We start from the raw sequence: 16,091 nt of genomic DNA on the forward strand, positions 1-16,091 counted from the left end.
TCCACAGATGATGAAAAGCTAGTGAAGTGGGATGCAAACACCAAAGAACAGGCAAAATCCAGCACCACGATGGAGGACTCCTCTTGTTCTTTGCCATATGGCCCCCTGTCTTCTGAGCAGTAGACTGATATTGGGTCTGAAGGGCTATCACACATGTTCTGCTGGTTGTGGGCCCCCTAATAGGACTGGGGCAACACTAGTCACGTTTGCCTCTACTGCTGAAGTACTTTGTAAAAGTTTTATTCCAGAAAAGCATAGCCTGAAGCGTGATTTATTGTAAAGTTACAGCAGATGAAGAATAATTGTTGTCCCGCATTATTTTGCACGCCTGGCATCATTTGCCAATTACTGCTTTCCTCTGGGAATATCCATTGCCTATGATCAGAAATCTCCGGGGTGCTGTTATCCATATAACAGCTTGAATCAGCATCAGGGAAACACTGCATTAAACGAAATGAGATCCAATAAATCCAATGACACAATTTAAAAAAACCTTCTTGGGTGAAAGTCACATTTGCCGTATATTTTATTGTATGGAGGCTGATGGCTTTTGAGCAGGGAGAGGAGGAATCGTGATATAACGTGATGTTTTTTTTTTTTAAGACTCTCAACCTGTCAATTTATTGGGAAATGGTGGCACCCCTGCGGTGCAAGGTATAAAGTGTCACAGCAGCATCACTCACTCCTAATGAATTGTTCGTGTTCTTATCTGCACCAGTCTTCTGTATATCCACATGTTGGGTTTTGCAGGTTTGGACCAATAGCAAGACTGAAATAAAGCCTCCCTTCTGGAGCACACATACAATGGGCAGACGGGTCCACCATACACTGGTGGACCCAAAAACTTAATTGATCACTGTGAACGCAAGCATCCCAGAAATATTGAGGAATTAAACACATTTTCATCAATAGAAGGAGAAAGGGTCAAAAATTCCTCCTCTGCATTGTGCAAATCTTTTAGGAAATGTTTGGTGGAGGTGATTACCGCTGGAATTGGGATCTGCAGATTATTATACTAAAGGGTTTACTTACTTACAGTACTTCTCCCTGTACCGGAGATGTTTCCTTAAAGGGGCTGTGCAGACCATATATATTGATGACCTATCTTTAGGATAAGGCCTCATGCACACGACCTTATCGGACCCTTTCACTTCAATGGGGCATCCGTTGCTCCGTTCTGTGGCCCAGCAAAAAAAAATAACATGTCCTATTCTTGTCCGTTTTGCGGACAAGAATAGGCATGTCTACAATGGGCCGTCCGTTCCGTTCCGCAAAATGCGGAAGGCACACGGGCGGCTTCCGTTTTTCTTTTTTTCGATCCGTGGTTTGCGGACCGCAAAAAACGGCACGGTCGTGTGCATGAGGCCTAAGTCATTAATATCTGATCGGCAGGGGTCTGGCACCCGGAACCCCCGCCGATCAGCTGTTTAAAGAGGAGGTGGTGCACCATGCGAGCGCTGCTTCCTCTTTATTACACTGCCCGTCGCCTCTGAAGTCTCCGCAGTGCAGTGTCAGGACAAGTACTTGCTCCATTCTTCTATGACCAGTCCTGCCCTGACTGCATGGTGGCATCAGGCTGCTAAGGACACCAGTGCAGGAAGATGACTACCTACTTAAAGAGGAAATGTCCTGCCATGCCTTGCCTGCTGATTGAGGTTCATACCATGTCTTGGCTCTTGTTCCTTCAATTATTGCTCCTGGTTTTGACTCCTGATATTAACTTGTTTATGGATATTACTCCTGCCTCACCCTTGGGTTTGCCTGGGTTTTACCTTCTGCTCTACACCTGGCTCTGACCCTTGGTCCATTCCTGACTGCTCTCTCATTTTATTCTTTTGCTTGTTGCATTCTGACTGCTCTTCTGGTGACGCTTCCCGGCTCTGCCCCTGACTGTGCTTGTGTGACATGTACTGGTGTTTATCTATTACAGCGACTTCAATGTTGTTGCAGTGTGCTCTGGTGTTAACGCCATCACACTGCGCACTGATGTTAGTGCCGTCAAACTGTGCGCTGGTGTTAATATCGTCACACTATGCGCTTCCAACATTGTTATGTCCGTATGATACTATTACAGTATTCTCAACATCAGTACACTGTGTACTATTGAATATCAATGTCACTCTGTATATTAAGTAATTTGCTCCGTTCAATAAGGAGTGTTTGACCTACCACAGCACTATATAAAGGTAGGCACTCAACATCTGGGATCACGCTAAATCAGCATTTTATTCATAAAACCACAATAACCATATCCCTTAAAAATCTGTAATTAAAAACAATAGATACACAATATGCAATATAATACAATATGCGGTCAGTTGTAAAAGCTCCGCTTGGTGATATATTACACCTGAAAAGAGGACCTATTTTTTACCGATTCACTGAATTGTTATGACCTCAATCAGATTGAAAATCTAACCGCAGGAGGATCCCAATACAGTGTCCCGCAATTAGAATATCACAACATAAAGGTTACACAGAATATACTCTCCCAGCAGAATGGCGCACTGTAAAACGATTCTGACCCAATGCAGAGTATTCAATGCAAAGTGTCGTATTGTATATCTTAGGGACCTAATGGAAAGTCACTATCAGTATCCAGAAATTCAGTTCACTTAGTCCCAGTTAAAGTGGATCGAGAAGCGAAATCAGTTCATATTGTTTGTCAATTGTGCATATCTATGCGACCTTTATTTGTGTTTTTCCGGATTTGTATATTATTTGATGGTTAAGACTGGTTCATTCCAGGTATTATTTTGTATGTAACAGTTGTGGAGCGGAGATCAGGAGTCCGCACCGTCGCATTTACAATCACGAAATCTGGCACACAGGTGTCCTGGAAGGTTCTAGACCATGTCTCAGCTCTCTAGGACGTACAGTTACTGAGATACTGTATTCCCAAAAAATGCATTAGCCAATAGAAGCTTGGTCACATGACCCTTATCAGCCAATAGAAGCTTGCAGGTCCTCCAACCTCCACATACACAGTTTTACTCCAGGTTTCCATAACAACCCAGCCATTTATCTTCACTGCTGTAGGAGAGCTTTAAAGGAAATCTGTCACCAGGATACTCGCTATTGAAGTAAAGCCATGGCCTAATTGCACTTAGTACCTTATTTCCAGATGTGCCTTTGTTCCAGCAATAGATGTTTTTATCCTCTGAAAATCCTGATTATTTGGTATGCAAATAAGCCAGTAAGGTGTCCAGAGGGGCGTGACACTTGCAGGAAGTTGCCCAGACACGCCCCCTGCCACAATGTGTCCACCCTCAAAGACTTAAAACCCCGCCTGCAGGTCACACTAAGCCACACCCCTGATCTGGTTAGGCCATGCCCCCTACCACTCCTGAGCCGACGAGGATTGAAAAAATGAAGGTAAAAATCAACTTCTGTCAGCTGCAGGGGTGGAAGGGAGGGTGACTTTCTCCCTGTAGCTCACACTCAGACAGTACAGTGCTGCTGTCTTAGAGTGAGCTGTGCAAAAGAACACGCCCATGATCCAGTAAGGGCCACTGTTAAGGGGGTGGGCCCCTGTGGAGGTCACTGTCAAGGGGGTTGTATGCTGTGAAAGTCACTTTTAAAGGGGAAGGCTGCAATAAAGGTCTAAGTTAAGGGGGTGGGCTGCTGTGGAGGTCCAATTTTAAGGGGCGGGGCACTTTGGGGGGGTCAGTGTTAAGGGGTGGGGGCTGTGGAGGTCACTGTTTTGGGGGCGGGTGCTGTAGATGTCACTGTTATAGTGGATAGTGTTGATATCTTTTAACGACACACAAACATTAAATGAAATAGATTAAATATACCCGAGCGAATCCGGCTCCTTCCGCTAGTAAACATATAAAAGCGATTTGATGCATTGTAACCTGCTGTCTAGACGCGTTTCTGGGACTATAGTCTCCTTCCATAGTAAGTGACTGCAAGTGAATGGCGCTGAGTTGCAATGCCAGACACAGTCTATGGAAAAAACTCTGGGGGACATTTATTAAGACCGGCATTTTAGACGCCGGTCTTAATAAGGCCCTGCGCTGACGGTGGAGCCTCTGAAGTTATGTAGAGGCTCTGGCCTCTACATAACTTTTGGCTGATCCACCGCTGCTTCGAAATCTACACCAGCTTCCTTGCTGGTGTACATTTAGACCATTTTTTTGCTTAGAAAATCATGAATGAGACGGGCCTGCCGGCTGTCCACTTTGCCCACCCACGCGACGCCCAGTTTTTTAGACTTGGAGTGAACGAGGAAAATTTGCGCAATTTGCGCCAGAAATAGCCTAATATAGACGTATTTCTGTTAGTAATTAGCCCCCTCTGTGCCTTGTTCTAATCCCTGACCACCCTTTTAGTCAATAATGGCATGGTATTAGGATGCAGTGGTAATAGTTTTACGTTTTCAGCTTGACCCACAGGACCGTAAAAGCACTCTCAAAGTCATTTTCCAAATGCAGTTTCTAAAAACAGGTTGCATCGAGCACCAGATGGCCTAATAGACACGCCAGCACAACCGGTAAAGCTCTGCGTGCCGACACATCTCGTGCTTCTGTAAATTGCCCCTTAGACGTCCTGCGAAACATAGCGTTCTAGGCAGAAACACTACGTTTTCAGCGGTAGCATTATTTCATGCATGTGATTACAGCTTAATGTGAATTGCTGTCTATATTTGTATTGTAAATTTTCTCCTGCCCTTTAACTAGAATGGAGCCGACCCTGAGGGAAGTGCGGACTCTGGAAGTCTGACTCGGACAACCCTGCCCGACATCTCCCTGGTAAGTATAGAAGATTGATGATTATGGGGATCCATGCTGGTGACAGACTCGAATCGAGAGGCCGCGTCATACATTTCCAAGGACAGGCATCCCTCCCGGGCACCATCAACACGGTTTATACCGCTGATAGGATCTGCAGCTGCTGCTACAATGGACGGATCTGAAAATAGTACCAGGGAATCCGAAATGAACCTTTCCACCCTGAGGGCTGACTGCACAGTCCTTCAGATTAAAAGCAATGTTTTATGCATGATGCCTCCATTAATCTGGACTGCTTGCGGACAGGTCAATGGCATTTTTCACAAGGAGCTAATATAATAGACCTATTGAGGGAGCAGAGATCGGTCAGGAGAGGCTGCGCTTGTTAACTGCTGACTTACAGAACCAGGAATCTGTCGATACCGGCTGTAATGCGAATACATTCAAAGCAATCGACCTGCTATAAAGCAATCTTATTCCTTGTCATTAAGGAAGGGGCTAAATTTAAAGGGGAACTCCACTGAAAAAACGTTTAGCTCATCTATCAGTTCTTAGTTTATTTTTGACCTATGCAGATGTAGTGAGAATGACAGGAATGAGTTTGTCACTGTCCCCAATATCAGATTGCGTCGGTCCGGCCTCTCGGTTGTATACTAAGCACAGCGCCGTACATTGTATAGTGGCAGTGCTTGGTATTGCAGCTCAATCCCACTCAGTTCAATGGTACTGAGCTGGAGAAAGGCCAAGTGAGTGATGGACATGACGTCACAGTCCGAGGAAGAGGCTGCCTCGCTCGCCTGAGCAATGGCTGGTTGGAGCAGGAATCAGACCCCCACGATCCTGTGGAAAGGTCATTGGTATTTGAGTTCCAGACAAGCCATTTAAAGGGAATCTGTCACCATGATTCTGGAGTATTATCTGCAGATAAGGAGTTTAAATTGCTAATTTTTGATTTCCCCATTCCTCCGCTTTCAGAAGGTTGAATATAAGCAAGTGAGCCTCTAGGAGCAACGGGGGCGTTGCCGTTACACCTAGAGGCTCTGCTCTCTCTTCAACTGCTGCATCCTCTGCATTTTGGGGCAGTTGTGATGTTTACACTGCCTGGTCCTGTCAATCAAAGTGCAGAGGGTGCGGCAGTTGTAGAGAGAGCAGAGCCTCTAGGTGTAATGGCAACGCCCCCGTTGCTCCTAGAGGCTTACAGGTGAAACTCGAAAAATTAGAATATCGTGCAAAAGTCCATTTAGTTCAGTAATACAAATTAAAAGGAATTGCATTAATGCAGCTTAAAATTAGAATTTTGTGGAAAGGTTCATTATTCTAGGCTCAAAGTTTCACGCTCTAGTCAGCTAATTCATCCATACCCCCTGAGCAAAGGGGACCTCAAAATTGTGACTTTGGGGTTTCATAAGCTGTAAGCATCATCCAAATTATAACAAATAAAGGCTTGAAATGTCATGAGTCTATCACATATGTTAGTTTCACCTTTTAAGTGGCATTACTGAAATTAATGAACTTTGCACGATATTCTAATTTTTCGAGTTTCACCTGTATATGCATATAATAAAACATCATTTTTCTCAGCAATGCGGGCACATATAAACATGGGACCAACACAGACGCCTTCAGCTGCCAAGCGCACATGGAACAGGTCAGCCAGTGTCATAGGAACAAAACTGCTGACAGATGCCCTTTAAGGCTAAATGCACACAATCAGGATTGCGAGTGGATTTTCCGCGCGGATTTGTGTGCAGAAAATCAGCACCGTAGGTCATGCACATTGTATTCTATGAGAATTTGAAATGCTCATGTACACGATGCAGATTTTTTTTTCCATGCGGATTTTGGCCTACGGTGCGGATTTAAAAAACCGCAGCATGTCAATTTATTTTATTTTCCCTGGCCGATTTTTCTCCATTCACTTCAATGGGGAGAGTAAAATCCACATGTGGAAAATCTGCACCAATTGATGCGGATTGTCCGCACGGATTTCCCTGCGCACATAAATCCTGAACATGTGCATTTACCGTAAAGCTCCTGGGGTAGTGCCAATCTGTACTCCGGGGCTCAGGTGCGCCTGCATTTCTGTAGCCATACTCCTTTTCTAGCGTAGGCTAGGTTTACATATTATTTCTGTACTGTTAAAGGAACAGAAAAATGAAAATAATTGCAGTGCCAGAGCCATTACATATGGACACCTACGGTGCCCGACAGACCCCATTGGCTACAGTTAGGTCTGTCAGGTTACCATCATGGTTTCCATCATTTTACTGACAAAAATAGCACAATACTGCTTTATTTTTTTCTGGCATTTATTTTTTCAGCAATAACACAAACCTTTTAGTAGAGGGGGATCTACCGGAATATATACTTGCATAGATTACAGGGTTTATCATTTTTCTTTTTATATTTGCAGGATGACGTCAATTCCTTCTTAGACGAGCCCCCTGCATATAGACCACCTCCCCCTATCCCAACAGAGGAACCTCCTGCAGTTCTTCGAAGGCAGAGTGGAGAACGAGCACAGCGTCCTTCCTCTGGGTCATCTCAGTCCGGGCTCTTCTTCACTGCCCCGACTCACCCTAGTCCTCCTCCTCCATCATTTACATCACCTCCAACCCCAAGCCCACCCTTACCCCCTCTAACAGCACCCCCAACGTCTCCTCATTCACAGAGCCCAAACCAAGTGATATATGCTACGGTTTCACCCAAAAAACAGTCTCCCGTAAGCCCTGCGGCCCAGCTGGCTCTGGTCACGCAACTACCTCTGACCCCCTTCCCAAGGGTTCAGTCACCAACTAGATTAAAGCCTGTGGTTGAGAACCCCCCTCCGCCATCTTCCCCTTCGCACACAGACGCACTGGACCCTCACACAGGTCAACATTTTGTAATGGTGGAGGTCCATCGACCCAACTGTGAACCTGATGTGAATGAAATCCGAGCCGTTCCGCAAACTCGAGGTAAGATACTGTGAATACTGTTTTCTGGTCTGTACTAGCGGCGTGCCAGCCAGATGAGGAGTGTGTCAAAGGAAACATCCGGCAGCTAGATAAGGGGATGACATTTACTGAACGGGTGCCAAATTTCAATGTAAATTTTGGTTTAAAAGGGTTTTCCAAGTTTTTAATACCGATGACTTATTCTCAGACGACCGTACGAAGGGCCCGCATCCGTTCCGCAATTTTGCGGAGCGGGTGCGGACTCATTCATTTCAGCGGGGCCGCAAAAGATGCTGACAGCACACTTTGTGCTGTCCGCATCCGTAATTCCGTTCCGCAGCCTCGCAAAAAAAGATAGAGCATGTCCTATTCTTGTCCAAAGTTGTGGACAAGAATAGGCATTTTCTATCATAGTGTCGGCCATGTGCGGTCCGCAAAATGCAGAACGCACACCGGCCGGCATTCGTGTTTTGCGGATCAGCAATATGCAGACTGCGAAACACTACGGCCATATGAATGAGCGAAACGTATATACACACAATATCCCCCATATCAGCAGTGCTGGGGGTCCAGTGTAACTTTGCAAACAATACAGCACATGTAGAATAGGCTCATTGTACGTAGGACCCCATTATGGTGCAAAAGAGAGAAAAAAATTGGATTTTACTTATCTACAATAGAAACTAATTATTCAGTATTTCAGAGACTGTTCTCTTTCTACCAAAATGGACGCGTTTTTAAAATGGTAAATGTAAAAGCATTATCCTGCTGTACTGTATTACCGGGCTCAAACTCTAAAATGTGGTGTCTTACCAGTGAGGCATTAGATGGCAGATATCGCCCCCTTGTGGTTGCACTGATCTACTACATGGATCATTTCAATTCTGGAAATGCCTGTGTTTGCTGAAATTTCAGTTTCATCGTTTGAGGTCATTAAGGCAATTATGCAGCTTGACTGTTTCCAAGTCTTTAGAATTTGAAGGAAAGGGTGGTGGATGCGCTGCTGATGCTAAATTTAGGCCTATTTCACATGGGCGTCCCGGATTTGCTCCGGATGCGTTGCGTGCGCATTGTGGAAAAAAACTGTGCGAGTAGGCACGCAATTGCAGTCAGTTTTGACTGCGATTGCGTTCCGATGTTCAGTTTTTTCCACACGAGTGCAATGCGTCTTGCACGCGCGTGAAAAAAAACTGAATATGGTACCCAGACCCGAACTTCTTCACTGAAGTTCGGGATCGGTGTTCTGTAGATTTTATTATTTTCCCTTATAACATGGATATAACGGAAAATAATAGTATTCTTACTACAGAATGCCTACTAAAATGTGGCATGAGGGGTTAAAAAATAAAAAAAATTAACTCACCTCATCCACTTGATCGCGCAGCTGGCATCTTCTTCTTTCAGGACCTGCCAAAGGACCTTTGATGACGTAATCGCGCTCACCACGTGGTGAGCGCAGGTGACGTCAGCGCAGGTCCTGCTGAATGAAGATAGAATATTTTCCCTAATTCAGTAAATTGACTTTAATGGGGTTGCTCATCTCCTAGCAACCATGCGTGAAAAAAGCTCCGCACTTGCTTGCGTTTTTCACGCATCCGCATTCATTTCTATGGGGCCTGCATTGCGTGAAGAACACAGAATATAGAACATGCTGCGATTTTCACGCAACGCACAAGTGATGCGTGAAAATCAACACTCATCTGAACAGCCCCATTGAAGTGAATGGGTCCGGATTCAGTGCGGGTGCAATGCGTTCACTTCACACATTGCACTCGCACGGACTTCTCACCCGTGTGAAAGGGGCCTTAGAGGAAATTTTTCCGCTAAGGCCTAGTTTACATTTCAGTGATTTCCATTGGTGATTGTGAGCCAAAACCAGACGTGGAGACTACACAGAGATAAGGTATAATGGAAAGATTTACACCGATTCTGTGTTCTGGACCAGCACCTGGTTTTGGCTCACTATCACTAATGGAAATCAAGCCTCCATTACACTGCCCGATTATTCGGCAGATAATCGCTAACGAGTGTTTGCACGATACAATAATACTGCCCCTGATTGCCCGATAAACGAGCAAACACTCGTTCATGGGTAATCCGAATCTTTTGACATGTTAAAAGATTATTGTTTGCAGGCGGCAGATCGTAGTGTCTAATGACAATCTGCCTCGGGCAAACTACTATACAGCATTGGGACGAGTGATGGCATAGCGATGCTGCGGAGGAGATTATGGCATAAAATAGCAGCGATCTCCTCCGCCAGCGACTAGGTGATTGCCGGGAGGGAACGCCCTCTTCTGTGTAATACAGCCTTTACTGATAAATCACTGAAGTGTGAATGAGGCCTAATGCTGTATACATAATTGCACCCATACATAAAGAGCTGTTCCACCCCAAAATATGTTTAAAGAGGGGCTATCACCATTCCTGACATGTCTATTTTAGTAAGTACCTATATTTACTGTGGGCAGCACGGTTGTTCAGTGGTTAGCACTGGTGCCTTGCAGCGCTGGGGTCCTGACTTCAAATCTGACCAAGGACAACATCTGCATGGAGTTTGTATGTTCTCCCCGGGTTTGAATGGAGTTCCTCTGGGTTCTCCGGTTTCCTCCCACACTCCAAAGACATCCTGATAGGGATCTTAGATTGTGAGCCCCATTGGGGACGACGTGATGCTAATGTCTGTAAAGCGCTGCGGAATATAGTAGCGCTATATAGGTGCATAAAATAAATAAATATAAATAAAAATTCCCAATTAAAATACAATCCTGAAGCTAGTGGTACACACAGATATCATAGGGCTTAGGGCTATATATCAAAATTTAGTAAGGGCCCCCTTCCATATGAAATTTCTGTCATATTTCCCTTTTTTTTTATTAGGAGGAGGGATTTAAAGACAAATCTCCCTCCTGTGAAACAGGTGCTTTATAAATTCATCCTGAACACCAGACATCTGGCATTAATACACTGATAAATCTTCCCTCATACAGCTATAAATATGCTGCTTCCCCTCACATCACATTTATTAAACTGGCTGCCTGCAGCCACCACTAGGGGGAGCTCAGTGCTTAGGAATTTATACAATTACCACTGAATGGAAACTGTAAAAAGCTTTATGAACTGTGCTCCCCCTACTGGCAGCTGCAGGAAGCTATCATGATTTCATGTCAAGAAGCAAATGAAGGAGTTCAGTACCAGGCCCCCCTCTTACCACCAGACCCATGACAGACGTGTGGACTGCCTCCATGAGTACGTCACTTCCTGGAGTATCTTTTTTTTAAATAATCCTGCATTGTACGAGTGAATTGACATCTGGGTGTTACCAGTTTGGGGTGCGACCCTAACCTACGGACTTTGTTCAATGAGTACTGACAATGCCAACCTATGGAGGAACACATCCCTTTGACAAGAAAAAAACGGTAACACTCAGTTGCGAATTTATTCTTAAATATTCAGGAGTAATACCAGAGGAACGGAACAATGCAGAGTTATAATAGATGCTCCGGAATTGTTATTTTGTAGGGGCAAGTAATTACTACACAACGGGGCCACATATTGAAATAGGACCAAGACTATTACAAAGTACTGACGCGTGCTCATCTAGAATCTGGTGAGACATTCCCTTTGAAGTGGTTTTCCGAGACTTAAATACTGATTACCTATCCTTTGGATCTGATTGTGGGGGTCCGACACCCGGGAACCCCACTGATCAGCCTTTTGATCAGCGAGCGCGGCAGCCATCTTGCAGCTTTTTTTAGGCCAGTGATTGCACGTTCATCTGTCACATGGCCTAGGAGCAGCTCACAGAAGTAAATGGAGCTGAGCTGCGATACCAAGCACAGCCACTATACAAGTAGGGCTGCAACGATTCATCGTTGTAATCGATGCAAAAAAAAACCTCAAAGCAGTTTCCCTGCATCGAGGATTCGTTTAAATCACATGACCATGGAGCGTGAGTGAAGAGAAGTCTCTCACTCACCGCTCCGTGGCCCCCCGTCCGCACCGCAATGCCAGGGCCTTACGTGCACACATAGAGACGTTTAAAACCCCACGATCAGAAACTGATGACCTATGCAGGGGATAGGTGATCAATATTTAAATCTCGGAAAACCCTATTAGGTGCTGTGTATTGTATGCAAGTTTTTTTTTTAAATGACCTGTGCCTAGTGTTCTTTTAGTTTACTTACCTGGAATTCTTTTTCCAGCCGTCCTGCCGACATCGCCCCCAGCCTCCCTTTCCCAGCTGTCAGACAGCGGGCAAACACTCAGCGAGGACAGTGGCGTGGACGCAGGAGAAGTTGGCGGGGGCAGCAAAAACAGCAGCCCTCAGCCTCAAAAATCCAAAGGGGCAGAGAACAACGCAAAACCAGTAAGTAGATAAAGTTTTGCTTTGCATCTTGAAGATCTGATCGAATCATACATCTATTATCCTGAAGGCAGTAAGATTTGCTCACAATCTGATGAATTGACGTCAGATATGTTGCTACGACTGAATCAATTCTTATTTGCACTGTCCTAAATTTAGCATTCTCGGCCAAGTGTTGCTACTTGTGACGAGAATGGCAGACGCTATTATGTTTGTGTCCTCTTGTATTGCGTGCTGTGGGTTAATCTCTTTTATCCGCTCATGTCACTAATCCTTTCACCTAGTCCATGACTGGAGCTGACAGAATGTCTTCTCTCTGTAGCCAGGCCTGCTGGAGCCTTCTGCCTCCTTAGTGCGTGTAATGAAGACTGCCCCAACCTTAGGAATAGCTATCGAAGGAGGCGCCAAGACACGACAACCTCTGCCACGTATTGTTACCATCCAGGTATAGAATCATGGCTTCTATTAGCTATCACATGGAAGGTATTATTAAAGAACTAGGCAGATGCACCATTCACGAGGCTGGGAAAGCTGCACAATAGCACATGTGGAAGTCATGGCGTCAAAGTCAATTCTCACCCTGCTTTCCTAGAAACAAATTGAAAGGGGTATTTGCATCTTAGACATTATGGCATATCCAAAGGGTATGATAGATGCAGGCCCCACCTCTGGGATCTGTCTTTATCTCCAGAAATGGGGGTCCCTGACCCCTGTCCCACCTGCTGAGACCACAGGTGTGAGGTGGGTGTGCTAGAATGGCTTTCTCTATTCACTTCTACGGGAGTCTAGCTCTCTGTTTAAAGTGGTGGCCTCATCTGTCAAGAGACCTCCATTATGGAGATAGCTGCAGGTCTGACATCTACTGTATCAGATATTTATGGCACATCTTAAATGTGTTGTTCATCTTCGGAGGACCTTTCTGCCAGACGGCCGCATGTGGCTAACCCTGCGGTAGGTTACATACTTACCTGCTTCCTGTTGCTGGATTCAGGCTCCTTCAGTCCCACGACACTTCCCCCCGGGCCTCCACGTGTCAACATCCTGTTTGACATTGGTCACGTGGCAGCTGCAGCCAATGAATGGCCTCCCCTGTGTCACGTCACTGGGTCATGTGATACATGGGGGCCACGTCACTGCGTCATCACGTCAAACAGGATGTTGACATGTGGAGACAGGAGGGAGGCAGCGGGAGACTAAAAAAGCGGGAACCCAGTGGCGCGAAACAGGTACAGTAAGTATTCTTCCCTCTTCAGGTCTGGATACGTTAGGGGGGGTCTGGCAGAAAGGCCCCCCAAAGATGAACAACCCCTTTAATGCCTAAGACTGGAAAAGCCCTGCAACTATAATTGGTTGATTATTAGCTATTATTATTATTAGTTATTATTGGTTGAGTAATTGGTTGAGAAATGAAAGGGCATCTGTCAGCAGTTTTGTACCTATGACACTGGCTGACCTGTTACATGTGCGCTTGGCAGCTGAAGGCATCTGTGTTGGTCCCATGTTCATATGTGCCTGCATTGCTGAGAAAAAAATTGGTTTTAATATATGCAAATGAGCCTCTAGGAGCAACGGGGGCGTTACCGTTACACCTAGAGGCTGTGCTCTCCCTGCAACTGCCACCCCTTCTTCACTCTGATTGACAGAGGCAGGCAGGATGACATCTACACTGCCTGGCCCTGTCAATCAAAGTGGAAAGGGTGCGGTAGTTGCAGAGAGAGCAGAGTCTCTAGGTGTAACGGCAACGCCCCTGTTGCTCCTAGAGGCTCATTTGCATTTATTAAAACATCATTTTTCTCAGCAATGCGGGCACATATGAACATGGGACCAACACAGATGTCTTCAGCTGCCGAGTGCACATGGAATAGGTCAGCCAGTGTCATAGGTACAAAACTGCTGACAGATGCCCTTTAATGTGCTGGGATTTGTGACACTAGATGGCTGCAAAAACAGGGACAGGGACAAAAAGCATGGAATATATATTTATTACATATGTGGTGCTACATACCTTAAGAAACCGTTAAGAAAACATCTTTCATTCAATAATGTGCTTTATTGCGCTGCCCCTTTTGCAGAGAGGAGGCTCTGCTCATAACTGCAGCAAGCTCCGAGTCGGCCAGGTCATCCTAGAGGTGAATGGAGTCTCCCTGCAAGATAAAGAACATCGTGAGGCTGCCAGGCTCATCGCTGAAGCTTTCAAGACCAAAGAAAAGGATTATATGGACTTTCTGGTCACAGAGTTCAATGTGTCATTGTAGCGGCCGTTTATGGCATCCGAGTCCGAGAGCGTAAACCCTGCCAGGGGTCAGTGCCACGAGAAACACGTACTACATGCTAATGTGTCTACTGTGTAGCTGCCATTTTGTGTGCCCTTGCTACATACGTGGTTCCGCTGTCCAACATGTGGCTTATGTACTCCCTTTGTATTATAACCGTGGGGCAGATAGCAGGGAAGGAAAGCAAGTGTCTGTGAGATGATAGATGGAGACCGATCGTTGGAATTGATAGACACATCGCGACGGAACTACTCACTTATCAAGGTGCCACGCTAGGAGTAAATGTACAGTAGCGCCATATATCATCTTTACAGACAAGCTGTCGCGGCGAGAGAGCTCCCTGTGATAATTAACAAGTGGCAGGTCGCTGGCTTATTACCATCACAGTGACACGCTGCAGATGTGACGGCTTGTTCCATCTGTAAAGCTGACGCTTGGCTACATCTATATAGGGAAACACACACAAAAAATAATAAAAGCTTACAGCTAGACTGATAGATGCAGAAGGACAGCTTATGGCGGCCTCTAAACCGGAACTGCTCTGTGCCTGCTACTTATTAGCCTTTAATGGAGGAGAGTGACTCCCATCCTGCTACAGTGTGTGAGTGACGTGCAGCCCACGTTGTGACCATTCATGTAATATGTCTGTAATTACAGAGCTTGTCAATTTACTTTTTTCAATAAACCTCATAATAGAGAAATGCGGTGTGCAGTGTTGAATGGCTAACGAAGCACGGCATGTCATGGGTTAAGGAGAATGTGGATTACACAGGGTCACCTATGATATAAATTAAAAAAAATCCACTAATCAGTTTCTCTCGTTTCGATAAATTGGCTTTCAGTAGTGCAGCGTCAGGCTTTTGGCCCTGTAATTCAGACAATCTGATTGGTCGGGGGTCCAACCACTGAGAAATTCACCAATCAAAAAATAAATAAATGGGGGGGGGGGGCCCTTACCCCTGAATGAATGGAGCAGCAGGTCGCATATGACCACTCCCAGTCTATTCTCTATGAATGGAGTGGCTCCAGTTCTTGTCATCAGTGGTCGCACCCCCACCGATCAGATCCTTATCCCCTACTCTTTGGATAGGGAATACATTACCTTGGGAAAACCTCTTTAAAGGGGTTTTTACGAGATTTTTGAACTGATAACGTATCCTTTGGTGCCTTCTCAAACATCCGATCGGAGGGGGTCCTGGGTATCAGCTACCCGACGATCAGATACTCTGGAGGATAGGTCATCAGTTCAAAAATCACGGAAAAGACTTTGAATATTGTAGCTTTGACAGCATAACCAATAAGGGGGGTAAAGCTCAAAACCTAGTCATAGACCTGTCCAGTTAAAGGGGTTGTCCTAAGTATAAGGGCTTGTTCAAACGACTGCATGGCTTTTTCAGTGTTTTGCGGGCCGTTTTTTAACGGATCCGTTTTCCCATTTTTTGTTTCAGTAGTATTTCCGGTTCCATTCCGTTTTTCCGTTTGGCATATAAAATATACAGTAATTACATAGAAAAAATTGGGCTGGGCATAAAATTTTCAATAGCTGGTTCCACAAAAACAGAACCATCTATTGAGTACATTCCGTATGTGTTCCGTTTTTTTTTTTTTTTTGCGGACCTATTGACTTGAATGGAGCCACGGAATGTAATTTGCAGGCCAATAATAGGACATGTTCTATCTTTGAACGGAAATATGGAAACGGAAATGCATACGGAGTATTTCAGTTTTTTTTTGCGAAACCATTGAAATGAATAGTTCTGTATACGGAACTCAAAAACAGCCC

The 16,091-nt window shown here is 45.2% G+C and overlaps 1 protein-coding gene across 1 annotated transcript in view; it reads left to right on the forward strand.

Moving 5' to 3' along the window:
* The window catches only part of WHRN (whirlin), a 101,823-nt gene extending 86,895 nt beyond the window's left edge, over positions 1–14,928 (forward strand). The window contains exons 10-14 of the mRNA XM_044268525.1: positions 4,683–4,754; positions 7,147–7,690; positions 11,875–12,038; positions 12,358–12,480; positions 14,108–14,928. Of these exons, the coding sequence (XP_044124460.1) occupies positions 4,683–4,754; positions 7,147–7,690; positions 11,875–12,038; positions 12,358–12,480; positions 14,108–14,290 (1,086 nt within the window). The 3' untranslated portion in view covers positions 14,291–14,928. The remainder of the gene's footprint in view (positions 1–4,682; positions 4,755–7,146; positions 7,691–11,874; positions 12,039–12,357; positions 12,481–14,107) is intronic.
* Positions 14,929–16,091: the final 1,163 nt, after the last annotated feature.

Source organism: Bufo gargarizans, chromosome 9, assembly GCF_014858855.1.
Source record: "Bufo gargarizans isolate SCDJY-AF-19 chromosome 9, ASM1485885v1, whole genome shotgun sequence".
Classification (NCBI taxonomy): domain Eukaryota; kingdom Metazoa; phylum Chordata; class Amphibia; order Anura; family Bufonidae; genus Bufo; species Bufo gargarizans.